Here is a 25,572-nt window from a genome sequence, read left to right as displayed (position 1 = left end):
TTTGATAGAAAATCAAGTGATGTTTTCAAGTGCAAATGTTACTATGTGCTACACTTGTTGTAAGCTGTAAAATGAATAAAGATTTACAAACGGAAAAAAAAAAACAAAAAACAAGCTAGAGACTTGTCAATGTCAAAACGTTTTTAGGAGAAAGAATACCCTATACAGGCAGGTATGCCACGTCCCACCTGGAGGGACGGAGATTTGGATCAACTACTGTTACAAACAGAACAGGGACTGATTTATAGGTTTAATACAGTCAATTAGGAAATAGATTATGGGCACGCGCTAGATCTTAACGCCAACATTGAGCTGGCGTTAGTTCTAGAAGCGTAGCATTAAAAACGCTAGCGCACCTTAGTAAAAGGAGTCCTGTGTGTTTTTATGATGTTGTACAAGATTATTTTTTAGATGTTCAGTTGTACCTTCTCCATATAACTCGCTCCCTGGTTTATCTTTTATTTTTTAATTGAGTTCTTATTTTTTATTTATGTATTAATTTATTTGTGATTTAAAATTTCAATAAAGTTTTTTTTGTTGTTGTTTTTTTTAATGCTTCAAGAAGTGAAGTTCTAGGTCACTTTGGAAAATTAAAAATACTTAAAATGTAACCTTTTGTTATAGTTCTCAAGTTGTTCAATTCTCCTGGACAACAGTATCTTATCCTTTATCATGACCATAGTAGTTTAATACTTCTCACATCTAATTGGGTAACTTCCAGATTCTGCGTCAAACCTTTGATCTTGTTTGCAAGCTGAGCTAAATCTTGTGCAGATCTCTCCATAGCCTCATCCAAATTTCCGGAGAATTCTCCAAATATTCTCCAGAAAAGCCTCTTTCGATGTTATTTGAGCAGGCTGGAATGGGTGGGATGGGTAGGGAGGGATTCTTTTATGCTTTGATGATTATAAGTAAGAATGTCAAGTTATTTGTAAAATTTATTTTTGATTGAATATTATACACTTGTTGTAAGATATGAAAACGAATAAAGATTTAAAAAAAAAAAAAATTTATTTGTGATTGATTTCTTAGTATTGATTCCTGCTTTGGTTACCAGGGATTCAAGACAAAGTTGGACAAGTTCCTGCAGAACCAGAACGGACGCAGGTAGGGCTGGTCTCGGTTAGGGCGCCGGTCTTTGACCAAAGGGCCGCCACGTGAGCGGACTGCGGGGCACGCTGGACCACTGGTCTGACCCAGCAGCGGCAGTTCTTATGTTCTTACGTTTTATCTGAGATGTTCTGAAGATGTAATAGTGTGCTTTTTTTAAGTATCAGGATGGCTTACTTGCTTTGTTACATCAGGATTTCTAATTGTTTTAAAAGTAAGTCTATGGCGTTGTAAACTCTACACCTTCTTTTATTTTTTGAAGTGTTGAGATATTTTTAAATGTTCCTCAATGTTTTGGCGCGAGATGGCAGGAGGGGCTAGGAAGCGAAAGCTGTTGTTCTTAAATATTTGGGAACCATATCTGCAAGCCTTGCATTCAAAGGGCCGCAGTGCGGTCTTAAGATGGGTGACCTAATCTGGGCGCCCGGATAGTCGGGCTGGGAGAGTACTGGCAAATACTGGTGGGGAGGGGTGGAGAGTACCATTGGGGGGGGAGGGAGGATTGGGGAGGGGGGAGGGGTTTGGTAGGGTACTGGAACTCAGATACGGATAGGGTAGGGAGATTCAGTGAGGGGAGGGGCTCATAAGAGTCCAGGGCCTCGGAGTGTCTTTCCGCTCTCCTTACCCTCGCTCGCCCTTTGGTTCATGTTCCTTTTCTTTAGTCTATGTTTGTTCTACTATTATATATGATGCATATATGTTTGTACTGAGCACCTTGGGGTGCCCTGGCATTATATTCGTTGTTTGCATCAATAAAAATTGTTTGAACCTAAATGTTCCTCAATGTTTTTTAGGATAATTTTAGATCCTGAGATCCCTTCCGTGGCTGGAACGCACCAGTGATGTCACTGTGACGCATTGACATCACAGGAACGCATTCTTTCGAGATATGTGTTCCATCGCATTTTAACATTTTTTTAATCGTCACAGCAAGCATCAGTTGCAATGCCACAAGAGCCCGGAGGAACGACGACGAAATGGGAAATTTCACATTGCTCACTGAAGCTATTCCAGTTTCCTGGTAGAATTTAATAATTAGGCATCAAAAGGCTGCTTATGTGATATTTAAATGTGATTAGGACAGAGAATGCTTTGTTGAAACAGAATATGCTCGACAAGTGCGGACTAAAAGATTATTGACAAAAAGCTGGTGCTGAGGTATTACTGAAATTTGCAGTTTTTTAAAATTTTACCACATACTAAGCAATCGGAAATGTAATCGTTTTTCTCTGTTTGGCAAGATAAAAAGAGGTCCTTAATTTCTATGCTAATTTTAGTCTTGGATACCTGAACTGGAAAATGACTTGTATAACATGAGAGAAAAAATATCTAGATTGATCATTTGTATATTTGCGATGTGTGCTCTTAAAGGACTCAACTTTGGGGGGTCTTATACCTTTTTCCGGTGTCAGGTCAAAAGCGCGCCGGGACAAAGGCGCGCCCAGACAACTGAGCGCAGTGCGGAGGCGCGTGCCGCTCAAAATTACTGTTTTTAGGGCTCCGACGGGGGTGTGTGTGGGGGAACCCCCCCACTTTACTTAATAGACATTGCGCCGCGTTGTGGGGGCGTTGTGGGGGGTTGTAACCCCCCACATTTTACTGAAAACTTAACTTTTTCCCTGTTTTTAGGGAAAAAGTTAAGTTTACAGTAAAATGTGGAGGGTTACAACCCCCCAAACCCCCCATAACGCCGGCGCGATGTCTATTAAGTAAAGTGGGGGGGGGGTTCCCCAACAAAACCCCCCGTCGGAGCCCCTAAAAACAGTAATTTTCTTCGGCACGCACCTTTGTCTTTCGCGCCGTTGTCTATGAACCCCTTTTGCCTCTAAACCAAGGGCAAAGCCATCAAACCCAAATGTAACATTCCAGCCAGCAGCATGCACTTGGCATGTTGGACTTCTACTGGAGCAGATGCAGCAGAACAGAGCCAAGCTTGCAGAACTTTACTTGTCTAGACTAGTTTGACGTCCCTGAAGACTGGAGCTGCTCATCGGCCTTTCCTGCTTCTTTATCGTCCCTGTCATTAAGAACTAGGACAGTCATGACAACTTTGAAGAGAGAGCCAAGGCATGATCAAACCTTTGGATGGATGGATCTTTTCTCAATCACTAAGACAGCTACCAATATAATTTTCTTTGCCGTAGATGTCTTTGTTTTAGTTGTTTCTGTAGGTCTATTGTATGATGTAATGTTTTGTTTTTAATTTGTGTATGTTTTGCTGTTATCCGTATAGGAGATATGTGGAATATAAGTGCAATAAATAAATAACCATGTTAATGTGGAGACGTAATGGACCTGATTCTATAAAGTCTGCCTAAATTTAGGTGCCTATATTGGCACACCTAGCTGATGTAATTTAATTAATAGGCTTAACTGGCACCAAAAATTGGCACTTTGGACTTAATTGAAAGTTAGGATCCAAACTCAAAAAACGCAATTCTACAAAAAGCAGTTGGCTGCAAACTCCAACCTTCCCACTTCTGCTGGATCCATTGAAGGCACTCCAAAGGAATGGCTAGAGATCCCCCATAATCTAAGTTCCCTTTAGCAGATTCTCATTCCTCCAGGAACTAGGAGGTTGCCTCTTCCACCGAAGATGCTTACATATTTAATGAGGAAGTCACTTGCCCTAAGGAAGAATCAATCAGCAGACATCCATTTCTAAGACAAAATCTTCCCCTCCTCTGGAGATAAACTACCCAAAGGAAAAAAATCTCCACATTTTCCATCTCCTCTCAGACTTCTTCCATATACACCCTGGACTTCCTGGGTTAGCTCCTAAGGATTTAAAGGAAGCCTCCTCCACTAGCACTGAAACTTGAGGGCTCTGCCGTTGATCCCCAGAGCATTGCAGAGACCACATTAGCTCGGGCTTTCTGAATGCAGCCGGTTATCTCATCCAAAAAGCTTTGCCTGAGCAGGGGATAGGTTGAATAGTCCAACTGCAATGCCTCTTAACTGCAGCCTCCCATTCTCTCCTGACCCAACAATCCTCCCTCCCTTCAGCCCTGGCAGGGCCTTTCCTCTACTGTGTTACTTCCGACTCAACAGAGGAAAAGCCCTGCTGGGGCTGGCCATAAGCAGCCTATTTACAGCACTGCCTCTGCTGACCAGCTGTCACTGCTGCTTTGGGAGAGCCACAGGTAAGAGATACCAACATTACAGGGTAAGGGGGTCCATCAGAGACCAGACCCACATGGAGGGAGGGAGGACAGACCCAGGGGGGAGGTGGACCAAAAGTATGGGGGAGGAGGAAGGGACATGGATGCTGGACCTGCAGGGTGAAAGGCAGGGGAAGAGAGATGGATGGATGCTGGACCCATAAGTGAGGGGAGGGGAGAGAATGACCAAGACCAGAAAGGAGAATGGGAAGGGAAGAAGAGATGCTGGACCTATAAGTGGTGGTGAAGGTTTGATAGAGAGAGGAAGAGAGAGTTTATTGATTGCCATTTAACTAAAACTGAACACTGCATTCACAATACATCTAACCCAGCTCCACGGGGAAAACATCTTTAAACCTACCAGAGACTTTTCCATTCAAATTCCTGACCAACTGACCGCCCTGGTCCCAATCAGATCAGTGAACTTACTATTTCCAAAGTCACACTGCAGACTTCAGAGCATACCCTGAAGAAAGCCACAGCATGGTGGCTGAAACGTCAGTTTCTACCTGACAAAGACGCAGTGAGCCAGCTGCGGAAATCCTGAGAGAACACTGCATTCACAAAGCTGTTTTTTTTGTCTTTATTTGCTTTTATTTACTGTATTTCAATATTACTATCAAGTCAATACAGAGTTTATGGTATGGGGTTAGGCCTCTTTTTATTAGTAACTCTCAAGCAACCAGGAATTACATTTATCTGGCATCTACTAATCCCCATGGGTGACGGTTACTGAGAGTCTGCTTATATAGAGGTGGGATGGCAAGATGGCAGCCAATTAAGTCACCATTTGTGCTGTCTCCCTTTATTCTCTTTTATTTTCTTTTTATTTTTGGTTTTCCTGCTGTTTTTGTTTATTTATTTAATTGTTATTTTTATCTGTGTTATTTTTTAATCTTCTTTGATTTTTTATTCTGGCTGGGTCTTCACTTGTGGACTTTGATCTGAAGGTTCTGATTTGACCGTTGTTCTCGGTCTATCAGAAAGGCCTCGTTCTTCACTTGATATTCCTGCATCTTTGGCGATCCTGAGCTGTGCCTGACGGCTGGCTTCTTTCTCACCTGTTATTTCCTGCACTTTGGCGATCCTGAGCTGTGAAGGCAACCGATCCATAGCGAGTGGAGCTGATGGTAGAGAGTCGGAGGGGAAGCGTTGCCGAGGTCAACAGAGGGTGACTGAGTCGTCGAGTGGAGGTGGTTGTCGAGGCGGATGCGCCAAGTCTGAAGTAATCAACATGGACTCTGGCTCCCTGCAGCGATGCAGCTTTGGATTTCCTACTGGCAGTGCGACATCAGCAGGATGGGAGGTCCGGAGAACGGCTTTTCATCATGCCTGGAGTCTCGCCGCGCCTGATGTCCCACAGTCGACTTGGAGTGCTGTTATGAGGGATGGTGCCATCAAGAGTGAGGGCTGGCTGAGGACCAGGGAGCGGAGAATTGGAACCGGAGAGATCTGAGCGTTGTTAAGTGTGGTGGACAGTGGTCCGGAAATCGAGAGATGTTTCTCACTGCTTTGGAAAAGTGGACCCTTTGAAAAGAGGTCAATGATGGCGGTTGCCCGGCTGAAACGGCTAAAGCACTAGGGTTGATGACATTTGATGATTGATGGAAATGAAAATTAAGTCCTTCCTGACTTTTATTCCATCGTGCATATTTTATCTTTTTCTTTTTTTTTTTCTATTCATTTAGTTTTTATTTAAATTTCCTTAGTATTTTATTGTTTAACGGTTTCTCATTCCATTCAATTCATATTCCTTCCTTTACCTTTTTTTTCCTTCCTTCTAATGTTTTTTCTTTCTTTTTACATTTCTATATTTTAATTCTTAAAATTATATTTTTATTTAATTTAGTTTTTTCCATTATATTATTATTTAGAATGTACATTTTGCTTTAAAAGTGTGGCATTGAGAGTTCAATGTATTCTTGTTAGGATGCTTCATATCTCACTTTTTTTCTTCTATCTTTATATACCTCTCTATTATTTGCTAATGTGTTTGTTCTTAGGTACTTTAGTTAGATTGTGAGCCTTCGGGACAGTAAGGGATTTTCAAAGTACTTATCTTTCTTATAATTTTAATGCACCAATATTTTCTTTGTAACCCGTTCTGGGCTCTTTTGGGAGGACGGGCTAAAAAATTGAATAAATATCACATATCTCAAACAATCCTGGCATCTGCACAAAGTCATTGCAGACAATTAACTATCTCTATAACTAACAATATCGTACAATCTACCTAGATCAGTGCAACCTTGAGAAAAAAAATCTAACACAATTTAAAAAAATAACATCTATAATAAATGAAGGTGAGGTTTTAACCGCAATTAACAGGATATACAGTACTTACCACATTTTAAGACAACTTGCTGCTCGGACTGATAAAAGGCTATGTATGGATATAGAGTTAGAAGACAGTTCTCAGAAGTTGCAGCAACTTGGAGAATAAACCTGCCAAGTTAAAATGCAAAGTTAGGACCTGCTTCGTTACAATATTCCTTATAATATACTGTCCATCCTGGCTTGAGAAAAATAGGTGTCAATCTATTAGGAGAACACGGAGGAAGATCCTGTGCTAGACCCGGCATTCACTCGGTTCTTTTTCTAGTCATTTCTGAAATATTACCTGAAGGAAAGTGACATTCGGAAATTGTTATCTGATGGTTAAGGGCTTCTTTTACTAAGGTGCGTTAGGGCCTTTTTTTTTTTTTTTTAATTCTTTATTCATTTTTTATCTTTCAACAAGTGTAAAAATGATTAAACAATTGAAAATGAATACATCACTTGAGCTAGGGAAATCCAAAGTACCATTTTTATTTATTTTAATGTATCTGTAATCTATCTTCATTGTAAACCGCTTTGAACCTCACGGTATAGCGGTATATAAGAAATAAAATCAAAATCAAAATCAAATTAGTATCAATTATAGCGTTGAATAAAATTTTATCCCTCCCCTCCCTTCCAACTAGATTTCAATCAAAAATATCATATACAGATTTGTTCCCTTTTTTTAAAAAACTAAACATTTAATAAATTTTTTTTAAAAACCCTCCCATCCCTTCATTCACAATTGTACTTATAGAGTAAGAATGGCATCTATTCATTACAATATTTAGTTAATGGCCCCCATATCTCTTTAAATTTATTATAACTCCCCTTTTGTATAGCTATTGTTCTCTCCATTTTATAAATATGACATAACGAGTCATATAATGAGTCATATTATGGGGTGGTAGATTCAGGGGCAATGTTAGGAAATTCTACTTTACGGAGAGGGTAGTGGATGCCTGGAATGCGCTCCCGAGAGAGGTGGTGGAGAGTAAAACGGTGACTGAGTTCAAAGAAGCATGGGATGAACACAGAGGATCTAGAATCAGAAAATAATATTAAATATTGAACTAAGGCCAGTACTGGGCAGACTTGCACGGTCTGTGTCTGTGTATGGCCGTTTGGTGGAGGATGGGCAGGGGTGGGCTTTAATGGCTGGGAGGGTATAGATGGGCTGGAGTAAGTCTTAACAGAGATTTCGGCAGATGGAACCCAAGCACAGTACCGGGTAAAGCTTTGGATTCTTGCCCAGAAATAGCTAAGAAGAAGAAAAAAAAAAAAATTTAAATTGAATCAGGTTGGGCAGACTGGATGGCCCATTCGGGTCTTTATCTGCCGTCATCTACTATGTTACTATGTTACCAGAAATTATAATTTAGTCTGTTCCAGTTTTTCCAATTAGTTGTGATCTGTTGTATGGCGACTCCAATAAAAGCTTATTGTTGTTTGATGATATTTGGCTCTTTGATCTCATTAATATACCAAATAAAATTGTATCATAGAAACATAGAAACATAGAAAGTGACGGCAGAAAAAGGCCGAGGCCCATCGAGTCTGCCCACACCGCTGACCCACCCCCCCTATTTAATCACTCTCTGATGACCTTTCCCTCCTAGAGATCCGACATTATCGGACATTATCGGACGATAATGCTAGGTGGTTTTCTAATAGACCATTAATTTGGGACCAAACTGATTTCCAAAAGATCATATTACAGGGACAATAAAATAATAAATGATCTAACGTCCCTGCTTCAAGATTTCAATGCCAGCATCTATTAGACTTAGAGCTATCTAACTTCTGTAATCTAACTGGGGTCCAAAAAGCTCTATGTAATAAAAAGAACCAAGTTTGTCGTACTTCTCATCCTCCAAGACCAAATTCGTGCCATTGAGATACATCAATTTGATGTTTGATCTCAACGCTCCAAATGTCCCTAAGTCCATTTTTAGGTTTTTTTATTTACATATCCGCTTATCAATTTGTACCACTGTGCGGCTTGGTGACCCAAGAAGTCCATCTGAAAGCATAAAAATTCCAAACTATATTGAATATTCAAATTCTTTTTTTTTTTTTTTATTTCTTTATACATTATACATTTTCAAACAAGTGTACAATAAATCACTTCATAATATACATTTCCATTCAGGGAACCCTGCCTGAATGGCTTGCTTCAGTTGCAACCATCTATAGCTTTGTGCGTTAGGGCCTTAACGTGCGCTAAATTGCCATGCACGCTAGACCTCAATGCCAGCATTGAGCCGGCATTATTCTAGAAGCGTACCACGCGGTAATTTTGTGCGTGCACTAAAAACGCTAACGCACCTTAGTAAAAGGAGCCCTTAATCAAACGGACTCTTGCGCATGCTGCAGTAAAGTGGTTTGTCTATAAGGTGGCAACAACCTCTCTTCTTTTTGCTACTCTACGGGCTCCTTTTACTAAGCTGTGCTAGCAGTTTTCACGCCCGCGCTAGACGCTAACGCCAGCATCGAGCTAAAAACGCTAGCGTACCTTAGTAAAAGGAGCCCTAAATTAACAAAGCTACCCCTCTGGAAGTTATCTCCAAAATAGAGTGGGGGGGGGAATTTCTCTGTCCTAATTTGACCCTAGAGTATTACACTTGGGGTGGGAGGAAGGGTGGGAAGATATTATTAATATGAAAAGGGTAAGTTTACTGGGCAAATAAATGTCGCTATGTTTTATTGTATAATCGCTGAGTGGTTATATATAAAATTGTAAGTGGATGTGCTTAAATTGTTATATCAGGGGTCCCCAAAGCCCCTCCTTGAGGGCCGAATCCAGTCGGGTTTTCAGGATTTCCCCAATGAATATGCATTGAAAGCAGTGCATGCAAATAGGTCTCATGCATATTCATTGGGGAAATCCTGAAAACCCGATTGGATTCCGGCCCTTTAGGACTGGAGTTGCCCATGTCTGTATCTAGCCCAATATCCCAGAGGTCCCCAAAGTCCCTCCTTGAGGGCTGAATCCAGTCGGGGAACATATGGAGGTTTCCTGTAGGTATGTACTTTTTCTGATTATTTGATGGGGGGGGTGGGGGAAATGGTTGTACATTAATGTCTATTTCGTGTAAACTTATGTATATTGAAATTGTTTGTTTGCACTATGGTACATAAGAACATAAGAATTGCCGCTGCTGGGTCAGACCAGTGGTCCATCATGCCCAGCAGTCCGCTCATGCGGTGGCCTGTAGGTCAAAGACCAGCGCCCTAACTAAGACTAGCCCTACATGCGTATGCTCTGGTTCAGTAGGAACTTGTCTAACTTGGTCTTGAATCCCTGGAGGGTGTTTTCCCCTATAACAGACTCCGGAAGGGCGTTCCAGCTTTCTACCACTCTCTGGGTGAAGAAGAACTTCCTTACGTTCGTACGGAATCTATGCCCTCTTATTCTCCCTACCTTGGAGAGGGTGAACAACCTGTCCTTATGTACTAAGTCTATTCCCTTCAGTACCTTGAATGTTTCAATCATGTCCCCTCTCAATCTCCTCTGTTTGAGGGAGAAAAGGCCCAGTTTCTCTAATCTTTCACTGTACGGCAACTCCTCCAGCCCCTTAACCATCTCAGTCGCTCTTCTCTGGACCCTTTCGAGTAGTACCGTGTCCTTCTTCATGTACGGCGACCAGTGCTGTACGCAGTACTCCAGGTGAGGGCGCACCATGGCCCGATACAGCGGCATGATATCCTTCTCCAATCTGTTCGTGATCCCCTTCTTTATCATTCCTAGCTTTTTGTTCGCCCTTTTCACTGCTGCAGCACATTGTGTGGACGGAAGATTCATAGTTTTGCATTGGGCTGGGGGCTGAGTATTCTAGGACTGTCAAGCCTTAAAATAATTCTTCTTAAAATCTAGTCGTCGAAAGTCAGGCTCTTTAAACTATAGCATACTGTGAGCTGTTTATTTGAAGAGTCTCTTCCTAGATGGAGAGATACGACAAGCAATACAATCAGGCTTGCTCGGGTCCTGTGAATTAAACTCCAACCACAATTTTCAACACGAGTATCTAAATTGAAAAACGATCAGCGTTTCATTTTGCAAACATTAAGTGTCACAGCCACCTGGCAGAGAATGCTAGAAGGCAGTTGAGTTGATTATTTAAATCTGTGCTATCAACTTCCATCCTCCTGGGTAAATAAAACGCTTGCAAGACAACCGAGTAAACTAACCAAACTGGCTGGTGGGTTTTGCTTTGGCAGTGGAGCATTTCCAAAACATCTCTGTTTATATCTGGAAGAGACAAGCACTCTTCTCCCAACCCTCTAAATATGAAATTATTGAATGGGGTAGCTAACTCGCTTAAGGCTATAAGCTTTGTAATGACCAATAAAGCGGAGTCAAAAATGGATTTGTTAGCTAGGACCCATTAGTCGTTCTGCTGTTTGCATAGTTATTTCCCCAATGCACACTTCCTGAGAACTTACAGAGAGCAGGCAATAGCCATTAACTATATTATCTGAATCAACATTTGCAACCTGCTGGCAGCCCAAAAGCTCAACTCCAACTGTGATGACTAAACAACCTCATATAAAAGCAGGAAGCTCGTTGTTGTTAGACTGAAACTGAGCTTTGTAATCTATTTTATTCCAGAAGACAGATTCACTCTTCCATAGACTCGGCCTTTTTTTCATCAATTTTTCTCATCTTATAGCTCCGTCTGCCATTTTCTGCAATGAGCGTAATGCGTGCTTGGCATAATTTTAAAGACCTACAAATAATGTCGTTGATATTAGCTGGAAATTCCTACACGCACTGAATCGCAAGACAAGAAAAATTGTGGTATGGATTTGCCCTGTTCCCCCATGAGAAGTGTTTCAGTGTTTTTATTAAAAGGGAGAGGTGCTTCTTTGGGGCTTTCATGAGTTATATAGCAAGTAAGGGGAGAATTTATGCCAGTGTGGGACGCTGAAGACTTTTCCGGAAAACATGCTCACCATCAGGGCAGGATTAACCAATAGGCCCAGTAGGCACGTGCCTAGGGCCCGAAATGGTCAGGGGGGCCCGATGAAGAAGAGCATCAACATTGTTTTTTCCAAACGGCGATGGGTCCCTCCAGCATCGATCGGCAACACGGCCCCCCCCCCCCCGATTGGCAACGCAGCCCCCCCATCGACGGAAAGTAAGACAAGCAAGCAACGCGGGTAAGAAAGGCAACGGGAAGTGTAATTTTGCTGCTTGCCCAAAGCTTCCCTCTGACGCAGCTTCCTGTTTCCGCCTGGGTGCATGGTGGGGTGGGGCGGGGCAGGGGGCCCAGTGTACTTGTGCCTAGGGGCCCTCGATGAATTAATTCTGCCCTGTTCACCATCTTTGGTGGAAAAAAAAAGATAATCATATCTATATTTGAAGGAAGTCGCTGAGAGGCATCTTGACAAACCCAAGGAAACCCCTTCATATGGCTTTTCGCTTTCTAGCATATAATACAAGATCAGTTTCAGGACATCGAAACATCTCTCAATATTCTAAGTTGCTCTGCTGATAACAGCAACGCTTGGACTGGATGAAGGAGCAGGACTAGCAAGCCAATCGATCTCAACATCAGCAGGAAAAATGAACCATTTTCAAAGAGCTCGTCCGTTGTTGGCTGGAGCTCTGTTCGGTCTTCAGTCAGGCTGTTAATTTTGTCAAGGGTGATGTCTTCGGAGTATGAAAGTCAAAGGGCTCCTTTTACAAAGGCACGCTAGGGTCTTAATGTGCTTTTGAGCTGGCGGTACATTTTTGGCTAGGTTTTGTCATTTCGCTTAGGTTTGATCTCTTACAATACTGAATGATTGATTCTTCGGGCAGTTCGTGGTATAAACATTATTCTTTGCCAGCATCAGTTTTGTTCTTAATTTTCCCACTTTCGCATCCATATGATGTTACTGAAGAGACCGTAGTTCGGACAAGCAAAATCTTTCTTTTTAAAAATTTTTTTTTAATTTATTGCATTTCACATTTCACATTTATTGTGTTCATAAAAGAAAATCCTGGAGAAGGACCGATATTGTCTGGCAAAGTTACACGAGAAAATGGAGCAGATTCTGCGCCGTTCACAGAGGAAAGTGTTTATGAGCAACTTGAAAAACTGAAGGTGGACAAAGCGATGGGACAGGACGGGATCCATCCCAGGATACTAAGGGAGATGGTGTAGATGGGCTGGAGTGAACTTTGGCAGAAACTTCAGTAGCTGGAACCTAAGCACAGTACAGAAATAGCTAAGAAGAACAAATTTAAAAAAATTAAATTGGTTGGGCAGACTAGATGGACCATTTGGGTCTTTATCTGCCGTCATCTACTATGTTACTATGTTACATAACTCACAAGATAAATTCTTGTTACAGGAACTCAGGGAGCAACAATATTACATGAAATCATATCGTAAAAAGAAAGAAATAATTATTATCCTTCCTTAGACCACAAAATTGGGTGGGTGTCGACAAAGGAAAATAATAAGAAGCTTAATTACATTCAAAACTTAAGCAAAAGGCTTAGAGTGTTTTCCCCTCTTGCATTTTTTCTTTTTCTATCCTAGAATTATTCTCTTATGATTTTCTTAACATCAAAGAAGTCCTTCAATTGTTCTGGGGCATAAAAAACATATTTAGCTCCCGCATAATGGACCAGTATGAGGAGAGACTGGAAGCCCTGAATATGTATATCCTAGAGCAGTGTTCTTCAACCTTTTTACACCCGTGGACCGGCAGAAATAAAAGAATTATTTTGTGGACCGGCAAACTAATAGGACTAAAATGTAAAAACCCCGTTTACGCCCCATCTCCGCGAGCTCGGTCCCTGCAAACCATCTGATCCCATCTGCACAAGCCGCAATTATGATTTTATATTGAACGTATTTTATTAAAGTATAAAAAGAAATAATATTCTGAACAATTGTGATTTTATAAATACAAATATACAGAGCACGGACCAACAAAACCCCTGTCTCCCCTCCCCTTCACATAAATTCCCTCTACTATCAAGAAAACTGAACAAGCCAAGTTATTATAGAATGCTACATAGAAATATCATGCTAACAGAATACTGCAGTCCCCAGTTATGTCTCTAGCAGGATATATTCTAATGACAAAATAGAAATAAAATTATTTTTTTCTACCTTTTGTTGTCTCTGGTTTCTGCTTTCATCTCCTTTTCACTCTTTTCCTTCCAGCATCTGCCCATTCCATCCAATGTCTGCCCTCTCCCCCTTCCATATATATCTGACTTCTTTCTATGCCCCTCTTCCTTGTCCATCCTCCTCTCTTCTTTTTACATCATTCATTCCAGCTTCACTGCCATCTTCATTTTTATCTCTCTTACACCAGATCTAGCATCTTTATCCCTCTCTTATTTCTCTGCTGACCCCCTTTCCAGCATCAATGTCTCTCTATTTTCTCATTCCTCTTTCTCCCCTTTCTCTCATCTGATCTCTCCATTCCACCCTGACCCCCTTCCCCTCCTGTAATCTCCCTGCCAGCTATTTCCTTCCTTTTTTCTTTCTCCCTACCCTCCTTCCTTTTTTTCCTTCTCCTTTCCCTCCTCCCTCTATCCAACATTAACTCTCTTCCCATCCCTTTCCCTCCTCCCCTCCCAGCAGCATCTCTCCTTCTTCTCCCTTCCCTCCTCCCTCTATCCAACAGTAACTCTCTTCCCATCCCTTTCCCTCCTCCACTCCCAGCAGCATCTCTCTTTCTTCTCCCTTCCCTCCTCCCTCTATCCAACATTAACTCTCTTCCCATCCCTTTCCCTCCTCCCCTCCCAGCAGCATCTCTCCTTCTAACTCCCTTCAAGTCCAGTAACAGCTCTCCCTTTTCCAGCACCTTCCCAGCCTCCTACAGTGGCTTCCTCCCCTTCCAGCAGCTCTCGGTACTTGCCTGCAGGAAGTTGCCGGTAAATCACTGCCCTGGCAATTTGGAGAGCTGGTGGGAGGGGAGACAGCCACTGAGAAGGCTCCCCAGGATCTTGTTCGCACATGCTGACCATCTCCCTCCACCTGCACCTCTATCTGCAGCTCTCTCCATTCTACTCGCGACTTCCCCGCGGCCCTCTTCAGCAACTCTGCAGGGGTGGCGATCAAGACATGCTGCCGACGTCGGGACCTTCACTCTCTGAGTCCCGCCTATTTTGTTTCAACTTCCTGTTTCCGAACAGGCGAGACTCAGAGAGGGAAGGCCCCGACGTTGGCAGCCTATCTTGATCGCCTGAGGCTGGGAGCAACATTAGTCAGCAGAACCGCAGTCGGGAGGAACCACAGTCGGCAGGAAATTTAACTGCCGATTTGATCTCGCCGGCCCTGTGCGGTCCGGCAGAAATTTTGCGGACCACCACCGGTCCGCGGACTGGCGGTTGAAGAACTGTGCCCTAGAGGAAAGGAGAGACAGGGAAGATATGATTCAGACGTTCAAATACTTGAAGGGTATTAACGTAGAACAAAATCTTTTCCAGAGAAAGGAAAATGGTAAAACCAGAGGACATAATTTGAGGTTGAGGGGTGGTAGATTCAGGGGCAATGTTAGGAAATTCTACTTTACGGAGAGGGTGGTTGATGCCTGGAATGCACTCCCGAGAGAGGTGGTGGAGAGTAAAACTGTGACTGAGTTCAAAGAAGCGTGGGATGAACACAGAAGATTTAGAATCAGAAAATAATATTAAATATTGAACTTAGGCCAGTTCTGGGCAGACTTGCATGGTCTGTGTCTATAAATGGTCGTTTTGTGAAGGATGGGCTGGGGAGGGCTTCAATGGCTGGGAGGGTGTAGATGGGCTGGAGTAGGTTTTGACGGAGATTTTGGCAGTTGGAACCCAAGCACAGTACTGGATGGAGCTTCGGATTCTTGCCCAGAAATAGCTAAGAAGAAAAAATTAAAAAAAAATTTAAATTGAATCAGGAAGGGCAGAATGGATGGACCATTCGGGTCCTTATCTGCCGTCATCTACTATGTTACAGACAAGCTAACAAAAAAGTCACTCCCATTTTAACAGGATAGAAGGATAGAAACATTTTCCTTCGTTCATGTCCTGTTCAAAAATGAATGATGCAAGCAAAATTGCCCTTTCAGTAACATCATCAGTAGATTGTTCCAGTCAATTTGTTTTTTTTCTTGCAATTTCTAGGGATTCTATTTTACAGGTAAATAGTATATCTTATTTATCGGTGGAATAAGATCTGAAGAAATTTTAAAATTTTTGATTAGAAACCGTTTAAATATGTCAATAGGCACTGCCGCAGTAGTTTTTGGGAAATTTAGCAAACGGAGATTCAACCGTCTGTTGGGATTTTCTTTTAAACATAGCCTGAAATACGTGGGGAAAGGCCCTTTTGGTCTGTTTCCCTCATAAAAAGGTACAAAACGCAATTAAATGCAGTCTTGAAAGCCACTAAAAACCATTTTCCATGGCTACCGATTTCCTTCATCGATGAACAGTTCTCCGAGCTCCTCAGCTGACAACTTACCTTTCACTTACTTAGAACATTCAACAGTTCAATGTTTTCATGTCCTGACAGCTCTTGACAGCTTTAAACATCAAAACAAGCCAGCAAAGGTAGAAACAAGAGGAAATAAAGCTTCAAAAATGGTTCCCCCTCCATTATATCTACCCATCAGAATTCTACCCAAGTCATTAGTGCCACTCAAGGCAGAAAATTGGCACACTATTTTCTTCACCCACACGGAAGTTTCTAGTTCGTTTTGCCGCCTTACAGTTGGTTTGGTTTTGGGGTTTTTTAGTTTCTACAGAGAAACAGTATGTCACAAGATATGGAAGCTAACATGCCATGCAGAAAGGCCTTGACTCACCACCATAAACTCTTTCTTTTATTAAGGCAGCCATTTATTGCAAGAAGGCAGCATGGGATGTGCCCAGTAAACCCAAAGAGACATGAACCCATAATTCTGCTGCAAAATGCTGGCCTACATTGTAAGTAGATGTGGCCACTAAGCTTATCGCAGCCAGGGATCTCACTGCTTCGATAAGTTTAGAAGCCGCAGCTGCAGCCACCAGTCATCCCCCCCAAATGAATGCGGCAGGAGGGATGCCCAATCCCTCCTACTGGAACACCCCCCACCTTCCCTGAAGACCGCCGGCAGGAGGATGTCTAATCCCTACTGCTGGAAACCCCTCGTTGATATCGTGACGAACCCCCCCCCCCCCCCGGCTAACCTTTAAAGATGGCTGGCCAGCTGGGTCTTCTCACCAGCTGGCAGGCCTGCTTCCGTTGAAATGAGGCAGGCCTGCCCCTTACAGTGCATTATGGGATGCACCAGGGAGGGGCTTAAGGCCTGATTGGGCCAGGCGCCTAAGGCCCCTCCTATGGGCGGGGCCTTGGGACATGGGCCAACCAGAATCTTAGGTGCCCAATCCCTCCTGCCGACGGGAGGCCCCTTTTAGAAAGCAAGTCTCGGTATGGCAAATGCGACGTAACCCTCAGAAAATGAAAGGGCTGTGTCACATTTGCCACGCAGGAAGTGCTACCACAGGTTTGTAAAAGGGCCTAAAAATTTATTTATTTATATTTTGCATTAATGGCCATCATGCACTCTGTTGGCAAAAATAAAAAAACTAAAACCTTGGACTTTCCCCCACCATTCCATTTAGAAAACAACATGAAGCAAAGATGAAATACTCAAGAGGAAGATCTGTCAGTCCAGTGAATTTACCCCTTTTAAAACCATCACAATCATATCCCCGAGTTTTATCTTATAACAAACGTCTTAACACTTCCTCAAGAATTTATACATATAAATTTGTTTCCAAAGGATCGTACCAACTCATAGGAACAGAAGATAAACCTTTGTTAAGCACTGAAAGTTTCACTTCAGTCAACAATCTGCTGGACAAACTAAAAACGTTAGACTGAACTTCTATGCGGTGCGGCGCGGCGTGGTGTTTTTCATCAGTTAACCTTCCTCTTGAGCATTTCATCTTTGAAGAGTTTTTCAACAGGTATCTGTCCAATATAGCTGAATTAGATAACGTATAAATGTGGATGTTTAAAAATAATTTTTTTTTTTAAACCTGACTCTACAGAGACCTACAAGATGGAATAATTTGGCATTTCATTCTCACTCAATTTTATCTGTATTTAATTAAAAACCTCTAACTTCTGGTGGTTTAGGGCTCTCTGCGCGTCTGAAGTTACGACGGCACCAACACTGAGGTGGCTGCTGACTCTGTGTCCCATCTCCCTGATTCTCTTTATCTTCTTCATTCCCTTCCTCTCTTGGTTGTCTTTATCGGGGTGGGCCTCTGCAGAATCGTGGTCTGTAACCCGAGGTCTGCCTTGCTCTCCTGCACCTTGACTGTCAGCATCCTCTAGGTCAAGGACTGGAATACGCCCATAAGGTCTGCGCATGTAGCAAGTTGGACAACGCCGCTTACAGTAGGGACTTTGCTGAGAAGCACCTTCCCCTTCTGGTGCCCTCGCCACGTTCACTGTTCTGGTAATTCTGCTGGCAATTGCATGGAGGACCCCTGCGACGTGGATAGCACCTGTAATGGTTCCGGTCTTTTGCGTACTTGTCTCACTTCCAGCTCACCACACAATTGTTTTCCACGTATTCACCTTTAAAGGACCCCCAGGGACCCCTGAAGAAGACTTTTTGTCGAAACGGGGATCATGTTGGGTCCTGTATCCCTAGCGGACTAGGTCCTTTAAGGCTTTTATGTGGATGAAATTATTTTATGTGGATGATTTTGGTTTACCTTTGGAACTTTGACTCTAGGAACATCGTCACTCCACAGAGTTTTTTTGGTTTTCTTTGTACTGGAATTCCACCAGGTCCCGTGACTTTTTTTTTTATTTTTTTTCACTTATCTCTGCTCTTTAGGCAGTATTTGAATTTACTTTAAATTTTCCTTTTTAAAACTTAAAGTTTAATTCAGGTTCCCTGAAGTAGAAAACAAAAAGTGGTTCATGTTGGGACTTTGGAGTTTCTTTTTTTTTTATAATTCTTTATTCATTTTTTAAAACTTACATCAAGTGTGCAATTAATAAAACATTTAAGATTAAATACATCACTTGAATTTTCTTAATATATTCAGATACATAAGTTTATTCTCTTCCCACCCACCCCATTCATATTTAATCAAAAATATACAAATATAAATACTCTTATTTATATGTTAAAACCTTCCGTATAATTTAGACAACCCACCCTCCCCCTCTCCCCCCATTTGCAAATATACTTCCAATAGAAAACGGCATCTATTCATTACAGTAGGCTGTCAATGGCCCCCCAGATCTTTATAAATTTATTATAATTACCTTTTGGAGTTTCTTTAAGATAAGATTTTTCATTAAATTTTGGAATATTAAAGATTGTTGCCATTTACAACACAAGAGGCTCCTTTTACTAAGGTACGCTAGCGTTTTTAGCGCATGCTGAATTGCCACGTGCGCTAAACCTGTGCTCCGCGGCTAGAACTAACGCGCGGCAATTCAGCAAGCACTAAAACTGCTATCACAGCTTAGTAAAAGGAGCCCAAGGTTAAATATATATAAACAGGTAATACAAAAATGAATATCAGAGTGTCAGGTTCAATGTAGGGAGCTTCTAACGTAACCAGGCTTTACCTACTAAAGAATAATGGACCTCAAAATCCAAGTAGGATAGAGCAGTGTTTTTCAACCTTTTTACACCTATGGACCGGCAGAAATAAAATAATTATTCTGTGGACCGGCGGTTGAAGAACACTGGGCTAAGTCGTGGGCCAGACCCCGCCCATCTCTACCCAATCTCCACCCCAAACCCCGCCCCCATAATTGCACCTTGCACATCCTGTGCCTCATCTGGAAGCCTTCCCTCTGACGCTGCAACGTCAGAGAGAAGGCTTCCGGTTCAGGCGCAGGACGCGCGTAGGAGCCACTGCCTGTGGCTTTGTGCACTGAATCAGTTAGGAAGAGGGTGCTGGCTCGAAGATAACGCCGCATCGATCGCACCATGGACCGATGGTTGAAGAACACTGTTTTGGGCCTGATGCACGTGCTGGCCCTGTGGACCGGCAGGAAATTTCTGTGGACCGGCACTGGTCCATGGACCGGTGGTTGAAGAACACTGGTATAGAGGATCTCTAAAGCACAAAGGCTTAGGAAAAGAGAGTCTGGTCCTGCTCCAGTATAAATCATTATCGTTGTTGGGGGTGGGGGGTTTAGGTAGTCGCCAGGGCAGGAGGGCTTGGGCTCCCTCCTGCCCCGATCGCTGCTGAGGGGGGGGATTCTGTAACCGGTGTTGTTTTTGACAGACACCGGTTACAGAATCCAGCTTTTAGGCGAAGGACTGGCTCCTCCTTCGCCTAAAAGCCCTTGTTTTGGACGTTTGGGACTTAGGCTTTTTTTAGGTTGATTATATGGTGTAAGTTTAGATGTAGTGGTGGTTTGGGCGTTTAAACAGCTGAACGTAGAGGCAGGCCATTATCCAAAAAAACCTCCTTTTTGACTTTTTTTGATAATGGACATTTTCCCTGCTTCTTCTTTCAACGTTTAAGGCCTTAGGCCAAAAGGGGACTTAAACGTTGTTTTTAATTATGCCCCTCCGCGTCCTTTTTGCATGTTAAATAGAGTTTCCCATGCAGAAATACACAGCTGTATAATTTCCTGAGGACACAGATGCATAAGTGTAATTGCTGCTGGCACATGGCAAGTGGAGGCTATACAGAGCTGGGAAGTTATATGTATATTTATAATATAAATGATATCTCACATCTGCCTCTCTTTTATCAGGAGCTTGCAGGGTGGCCCTTTTTTCAGAGTGGTACATAGTTGCACATGTTCCCTTTATAAGATTACACAAAAATGTCCAAACCACTCCAGTCATAATTTTTTTTTTAAACTTGTACTATTCAATATAGACTCAAATATAATATCATATGAATATTTTTTCGTTTCTTTATGGACCATCATATATCCAGCACAGTGAGTCATGCCCAGTAAATGCAGCAATTTCACTTCGGGCTGAACATGGCGCTCTCATTTACTGCTTTCATCCAGCTCGAATTATAAGGCCCAATTCTTCTAAAAATTTCAAAGCACCACAAAAATGCCTTTTTTTAAAAAAAAAAAACAAACTGCTGCCCTGGAGTAATCGGGGAGAACTCAAGAGTGCTTTCTCTGAAAGAAAAAAAGTTGTTTAAAAAGAATTTTTGCCACAGTATACAGCCACATCTGACATGGAGCTTTGGTTCAACACAATCACATCAGCTTTTTGTGGAATTATATGTGCTGTATGATATTTTGAAGGAACAGTGATTGCAAGATAAATCCTATTTATATGCAGTTTTTGTCTGAAGAGGGGAGTTAGACAGGGATGTCCCTAATCTCCTTTGCTTTTTGATATTGCTCTGGAACCCTTGTTGTTGGCTATACAGCAGGCAGAGGAGATACAGGGGATTCCTTATAATAATAATAACAGCTTATATACCGCAATACCGTGAAGTTCTATGCGGTTTACAAAAGATTAAGCAAAGGTACAAATTGACTGACTTCAAGAGGAGAAGAGGAAAGAGAAGTAATTAGACAGGAAATTCATTGTTGAGGAGAAAAGTGATCAAAAGGACAGTAGGTCGCTATTGAGAGGAAAGAGATAAGTGGATCAGTTGTCAAGATGTTTTAGACGTTTCCTAAATTCCTCATAAGTAGAGGGCGAAAGTAATTGTTCTAGGTCTTTACCCCATGATGCTGCTTGGTGTGAGAGAAGGAATTCATGGTGTTTTTTCAGTTTGCAACCTCTCACTGGGGGGGAAACAAAGTTGGAATGTGAACTTCTCTTGTGTCTGTTGGTTGAGAAGGAGAAAAGGTCAGTAATGTATTTGGGGGGCTTTAAAGCAGAAACAGGCAAATTTGAACTTTACGCGTGCCTTCATCGGCAGCCAATGTAGCTGCCGGTAGTAGGGTGTCACGTGGTCAAATTTTTTTAGTCCAAAGATTAGTCTGACTGCCGCATTCTGCAACAGTTGTAGGCGTCGCATATTTTTTTGGGAAATTGCCAAATAGGCGATGTTACAGTAGTCAAGCAGGCTTAGTACGAGGGATTGGACTAGGATTCTAAAAACCGATGTAACAAAATAAGCTTTAAGGGATCTGAGTTTCCAGAGAGTGAAAAATCCCTTTCTGATTAAGGAATCTACTTGGCCCAGTGGCGTACCAAGGGGGGGGCGGGAGGGGCGGTCCGCCCCGGGTACCAAGCCCTGAGGGGGTGCTCCCGGTCCGGTCCAGTTCCCCCCCCTGCGCCGGGTGTCGCGTCTGGAAACAGCCTGCAGCAAGATCGCGATGCCAGAGATCTTTGCCTGCTTCGACTGTTTCCTCCGCCACGGTCCTGCCCCTCCTCTGATGTCAGAGGAGGGGCGGGACCGCGGCGGAGGAAACAGCCGAAGCAGGCAAAGATCTCTGGCATCGCGCGATCTTGTTGCAGGCTGTTTCCCCAGGGCAGTAGCGTACCAAGGGGGGCGAGGGGGAGGTCCATCCCGGGTGCCGCCTTAGGGGGGGGGGTGCACAGCTGGCCCGGTCCCTATCGCGCTCCTACCCTCCCAGCGAAAGCAGCATCGGCGCCATTATCGAAAAAGGTAATGGCGCCAGGCCTTGGAGCACCAAGGCAGACCGCTTCTCCCCCCTCCCAGCCGAAACCCCGCTGACCATCCTATCTCTCCTCCCCCAAGTGAACCTTTCCGACCCTCCCAGCGAAAGCAGCAAACCTCCCTCCAGTAGCGTCGGCTTTATCCTCCCTCTGCCGCATCACTGATGACGTCATCAGTAACGCGGCAGAGGGAGGAGAAAGCCGCGAAGGAGGTTTGCTGCTCTCGCTGGGAAGGTCGGAAAGGTTCACGGGGGGGGGGGAGATAGGAGGGTCAGCGGGGGTTCGGCTGGAAGGGGGGAGAAGCGGACTGCCTCGGTGCTCCATTACCTTCTTCGGGCAGCAGCAGCGTTTACAATTCGCTGCTGTTGCCGGCTTCAGGCCTTGTTCTCTGCCTGGTCCTGCCTACTTCCAGTTTTCATGAAGACAGGACCCGACAGAGAGGAAGGCCTGAAGCGGGCAACAGCAGTGAATTGTGAATGCTGCTGCTGCCCGATGAAGTTCAGGACATCGGGGAAGGAGCAGGAAGAAATCGGCTGCTGGCTTGGGGGTGAGGGTAGGGAAAGAATCGTGGAAGTGGAGAAATCGGCACGATGGCTTTGTGCGGGCTAGGGGGAGAGAGAAAGAAAGGAAAAAATAAAGAGGGGGGGGCCAGGGGGAGAGAGAAAGAAAGGCAGAAAGAAAGAGGGGGACCAAGGGGAGAGAAAGAAAGGCAGAAATAAAGAGGGGGTCAAGGGGGAGAGAAAGAAAGGCAGAAAGAAAGAGGAGGGCCAGGGGGAGAGAGAAAGAAAGGCAGAAAGAAAGAGGGGGACCAAGGGGAGAGAAAGAAAGGCAGAAATAAAGAGGGGGGCCAGGAGGAGAGAGAAAGAAAGGCAGAAATAAAGAGGGGAGCCAGGGGGAGAGAGAAAGAAGAAGGACCAGAAGAAGGACCAGAGACTCATGAAATCACCAGACAAAAAAGTAGGAAAAATGATTTTATTTTCAACTTAGTGATCAAAATGTGTCCGTTTTGAAAATTTATATCTGCTGTCTATATTTTGCACTATGGCCCCCTTTTACTAAACCGCAATAGAGTTTTTTAGCGCAGGGAGCCTATGAGCGTCGAGAGCAGCGTGGGGCATTCAGCGCAGCTCCCTACGCTAAAAACCGCTATCGCAGTTTAGTAAAAAGGGAGGGGGAATATTTGTCTATTTTTGTATAGTTGTTACTGAGGTGACATTGCATAAAGTCATCTGCCTTGACCTCTTTGAAAACCCGCGGAATATAAATGATAATTAACATTTTCTCTGCGTACAGCGTGCTTTGTGTTTTTAAAATTTTATTGTTGGTAGATCATTTTGACTTGGCCACAAAGGTAAGGGGGAGGGAGGGGAACTGCTGAAAGACATCTAGTAATCCTTGCAGGCTTGACTGCAGGGAATTATTTTTGTAAAATCATGTTTTGTTATGTGACTGGCATTATCTAGACTTTAATTTCTATGAATGAATAGAATGAAAATGATATAAAATTACTTGCTTGTTTTTATGTGCGTGCGCTGAAGGAAAGTGGAGAGAGAGTGGGCTGAGGATGCTGAAGGGAAATGGGGAAGAGAGTGGGGAGAAGACGCTGATTTATAAATTGACAATTGTACAGAATATTGTTTCTTTTTATACTTTAATATAAACAATTCAAGGCTTGTGTGGATGGAATCAGGTGGTTTGCGGGGATGGGGACCGAGCTTACGGGGATTAGTCCAATAAAATGGTATTTTTTTATTTCTCATTATTTGTTTTATTTTTATTTGTTAATTTATAAAGTGGTTCAAGCCGCTTTGTGGTATAAATTAATATCTGGATATTTGAATAAAAAACCAAAAAATGGTCTAAGAGACATTTGGAGCATTGAGATTGGACATCAGATTAATGCATCTCAATGGCCACTAATTTGGTCTTGGAGAATGGGATGTACAGTGTCAGCATCTATGAGACAAACCTGGTTCTTTTTATTACATAGAGCTTTTTGGACCCCTACACGTTTGCAAAAATTAGACAGCTCTAAGTCCAATAAATGCTGGCACTGTAATCTAGAACCAGGGACATTAGATCATTTATTATATCATTGTCCCTATATAAAAAATTTTTGGAATTCAATTTGGCCACAAATTAATAAATTAATGGAAAATCATATTGCAATTTCATATGATACAATTTTATTTGGAACAATGATGAGAAAAAAAAGTCAAATTTCAACAGAAAATAACAAGCTTTTATTAATTATGACAGGGGTTGCCATTCAACATATAACTAACAACTGGAAAAATTACAACAACCTAAATTATACATTTTGGTGGAATACGATATGTCATTTATTTAAAATGGAAAGAACAATAGCAATACAAAAGGGGACATATACTAAATTTATAAAAATATGGGGGCCATTGACAAAATACTGTAATGAATAAATAATAAAAATTTCTTCTTCTTTTCTTCTTATAGGGATTTTTTTTTATTTTTTTTTTTTTCATGACACACATAGAGGGGGGGTAAGGAAAATAATTTATACATAATATATTATAATATATTATACAAAATGTAATATATGAATGAAAATTAATAGAAGGGTGGGGGGAGGGAGAAGGGGAAAAAATTTAATTAGAACATATTGTATTAGATATAAAAATGTTATTGAATATTTATCAATTCTATTCTAATATGTTGTATACTTTCTGTAAATATTTGAAATATTATATTAAAGTAATAAAAGGGTGGGGGGAGGGTAAGGGGGAAAATCAAATTTAGATATATAATGTATTAGATATATAAGTGATACTATGAAATTATCAATTGTATTTTAAATATTATGTACACTTTATGTAAAAATTTGAAAATAAAAATAATTGGAAAAAAAAATTTATAAAGTGGTGATTGTTATGTATCAGGTTTTTCAAATTTACATCTACTGTCTTTATATTTTGCACTGTATTAGAGGACATGTGTTACTGTTTTTTGTGGTGTTGCATTGTATCCAGGGTCTGGTTTCTTGGCGGATCAGTTTAACTTTTGTCTACATATTTCTATTTTTAGTTTGTGATTATTCCATTTTGGGCGAGGGTGTATCTCTGTTCTGTGTGTTCTGAAAAAGACATAGTTTTCAGTTGGCATTGACTACAGGACCAATTGACTGTGCGGGATCTGGCTTGTTTAGTTTTACAATGTATGTGTTGGTGTTCTAGTGCTCACTGCAGTGTTTAAGATGCAGCCTTTTCCTAGGTACACTCTTGTGGTGCGATATGTAGATTGGTACTAAAAATCATATTTTTCATATAGATGGGGGGGGGGGGGGTGTCAAAAAATGATGGGCCCCGGGTGCCACATACCCTAGGTACGCCACTGACTTGGCCTTTCATGATTAGGCATTGATCCAGAGTTACACCTAGTATCT

The 25,572-nt window shown here is 42.3% G+C and overlaps 1 protein-coding gene across 2 annotated transcripts in view; it reads right to left on the bottom strand.

Annotated features, from left to right (window-relative positions):
* CFAP47 (cilia and flagella associated protein 47) overlaps positions 1–25,572 on the bottom strand; it is a 1,062,207-nt gene that overhangs the window by 720,340 nt on the left and 316,295 nt on the right. For both annotated transcript variants that reach the window (XM_033947561.1, XM_033947559.1), the window contains exon 27: positions 6,616–6,716. In XM_033947561.1, coding sequence (XP_033803452.1) covers positions 6,616–6,716 — 101 coding nt within the window. The remainder of the gene's footprint in view (positions 1–6,615; positions 6,717–25,572) is intronic.

This window comes from Geotrypetes seraphini, chromosome 6, assembly GCF_902459505.1.
Source record: "Geotrypetes seraphini chromosome 6, aGeoSer1.1, whole genome shotgun sequence".
Taxonomy (NCBI): Eukaryota; Metazoa; Chordata; class Amphibia; order Gymnophiona; family Dermophiidae; genus Geotrypetes; species Geotrypetes seraphini.
Note: the sequence above shows the minus strand (reverse complement) of the source record. Positions and strands in the feature narration are given on the sequence as shown.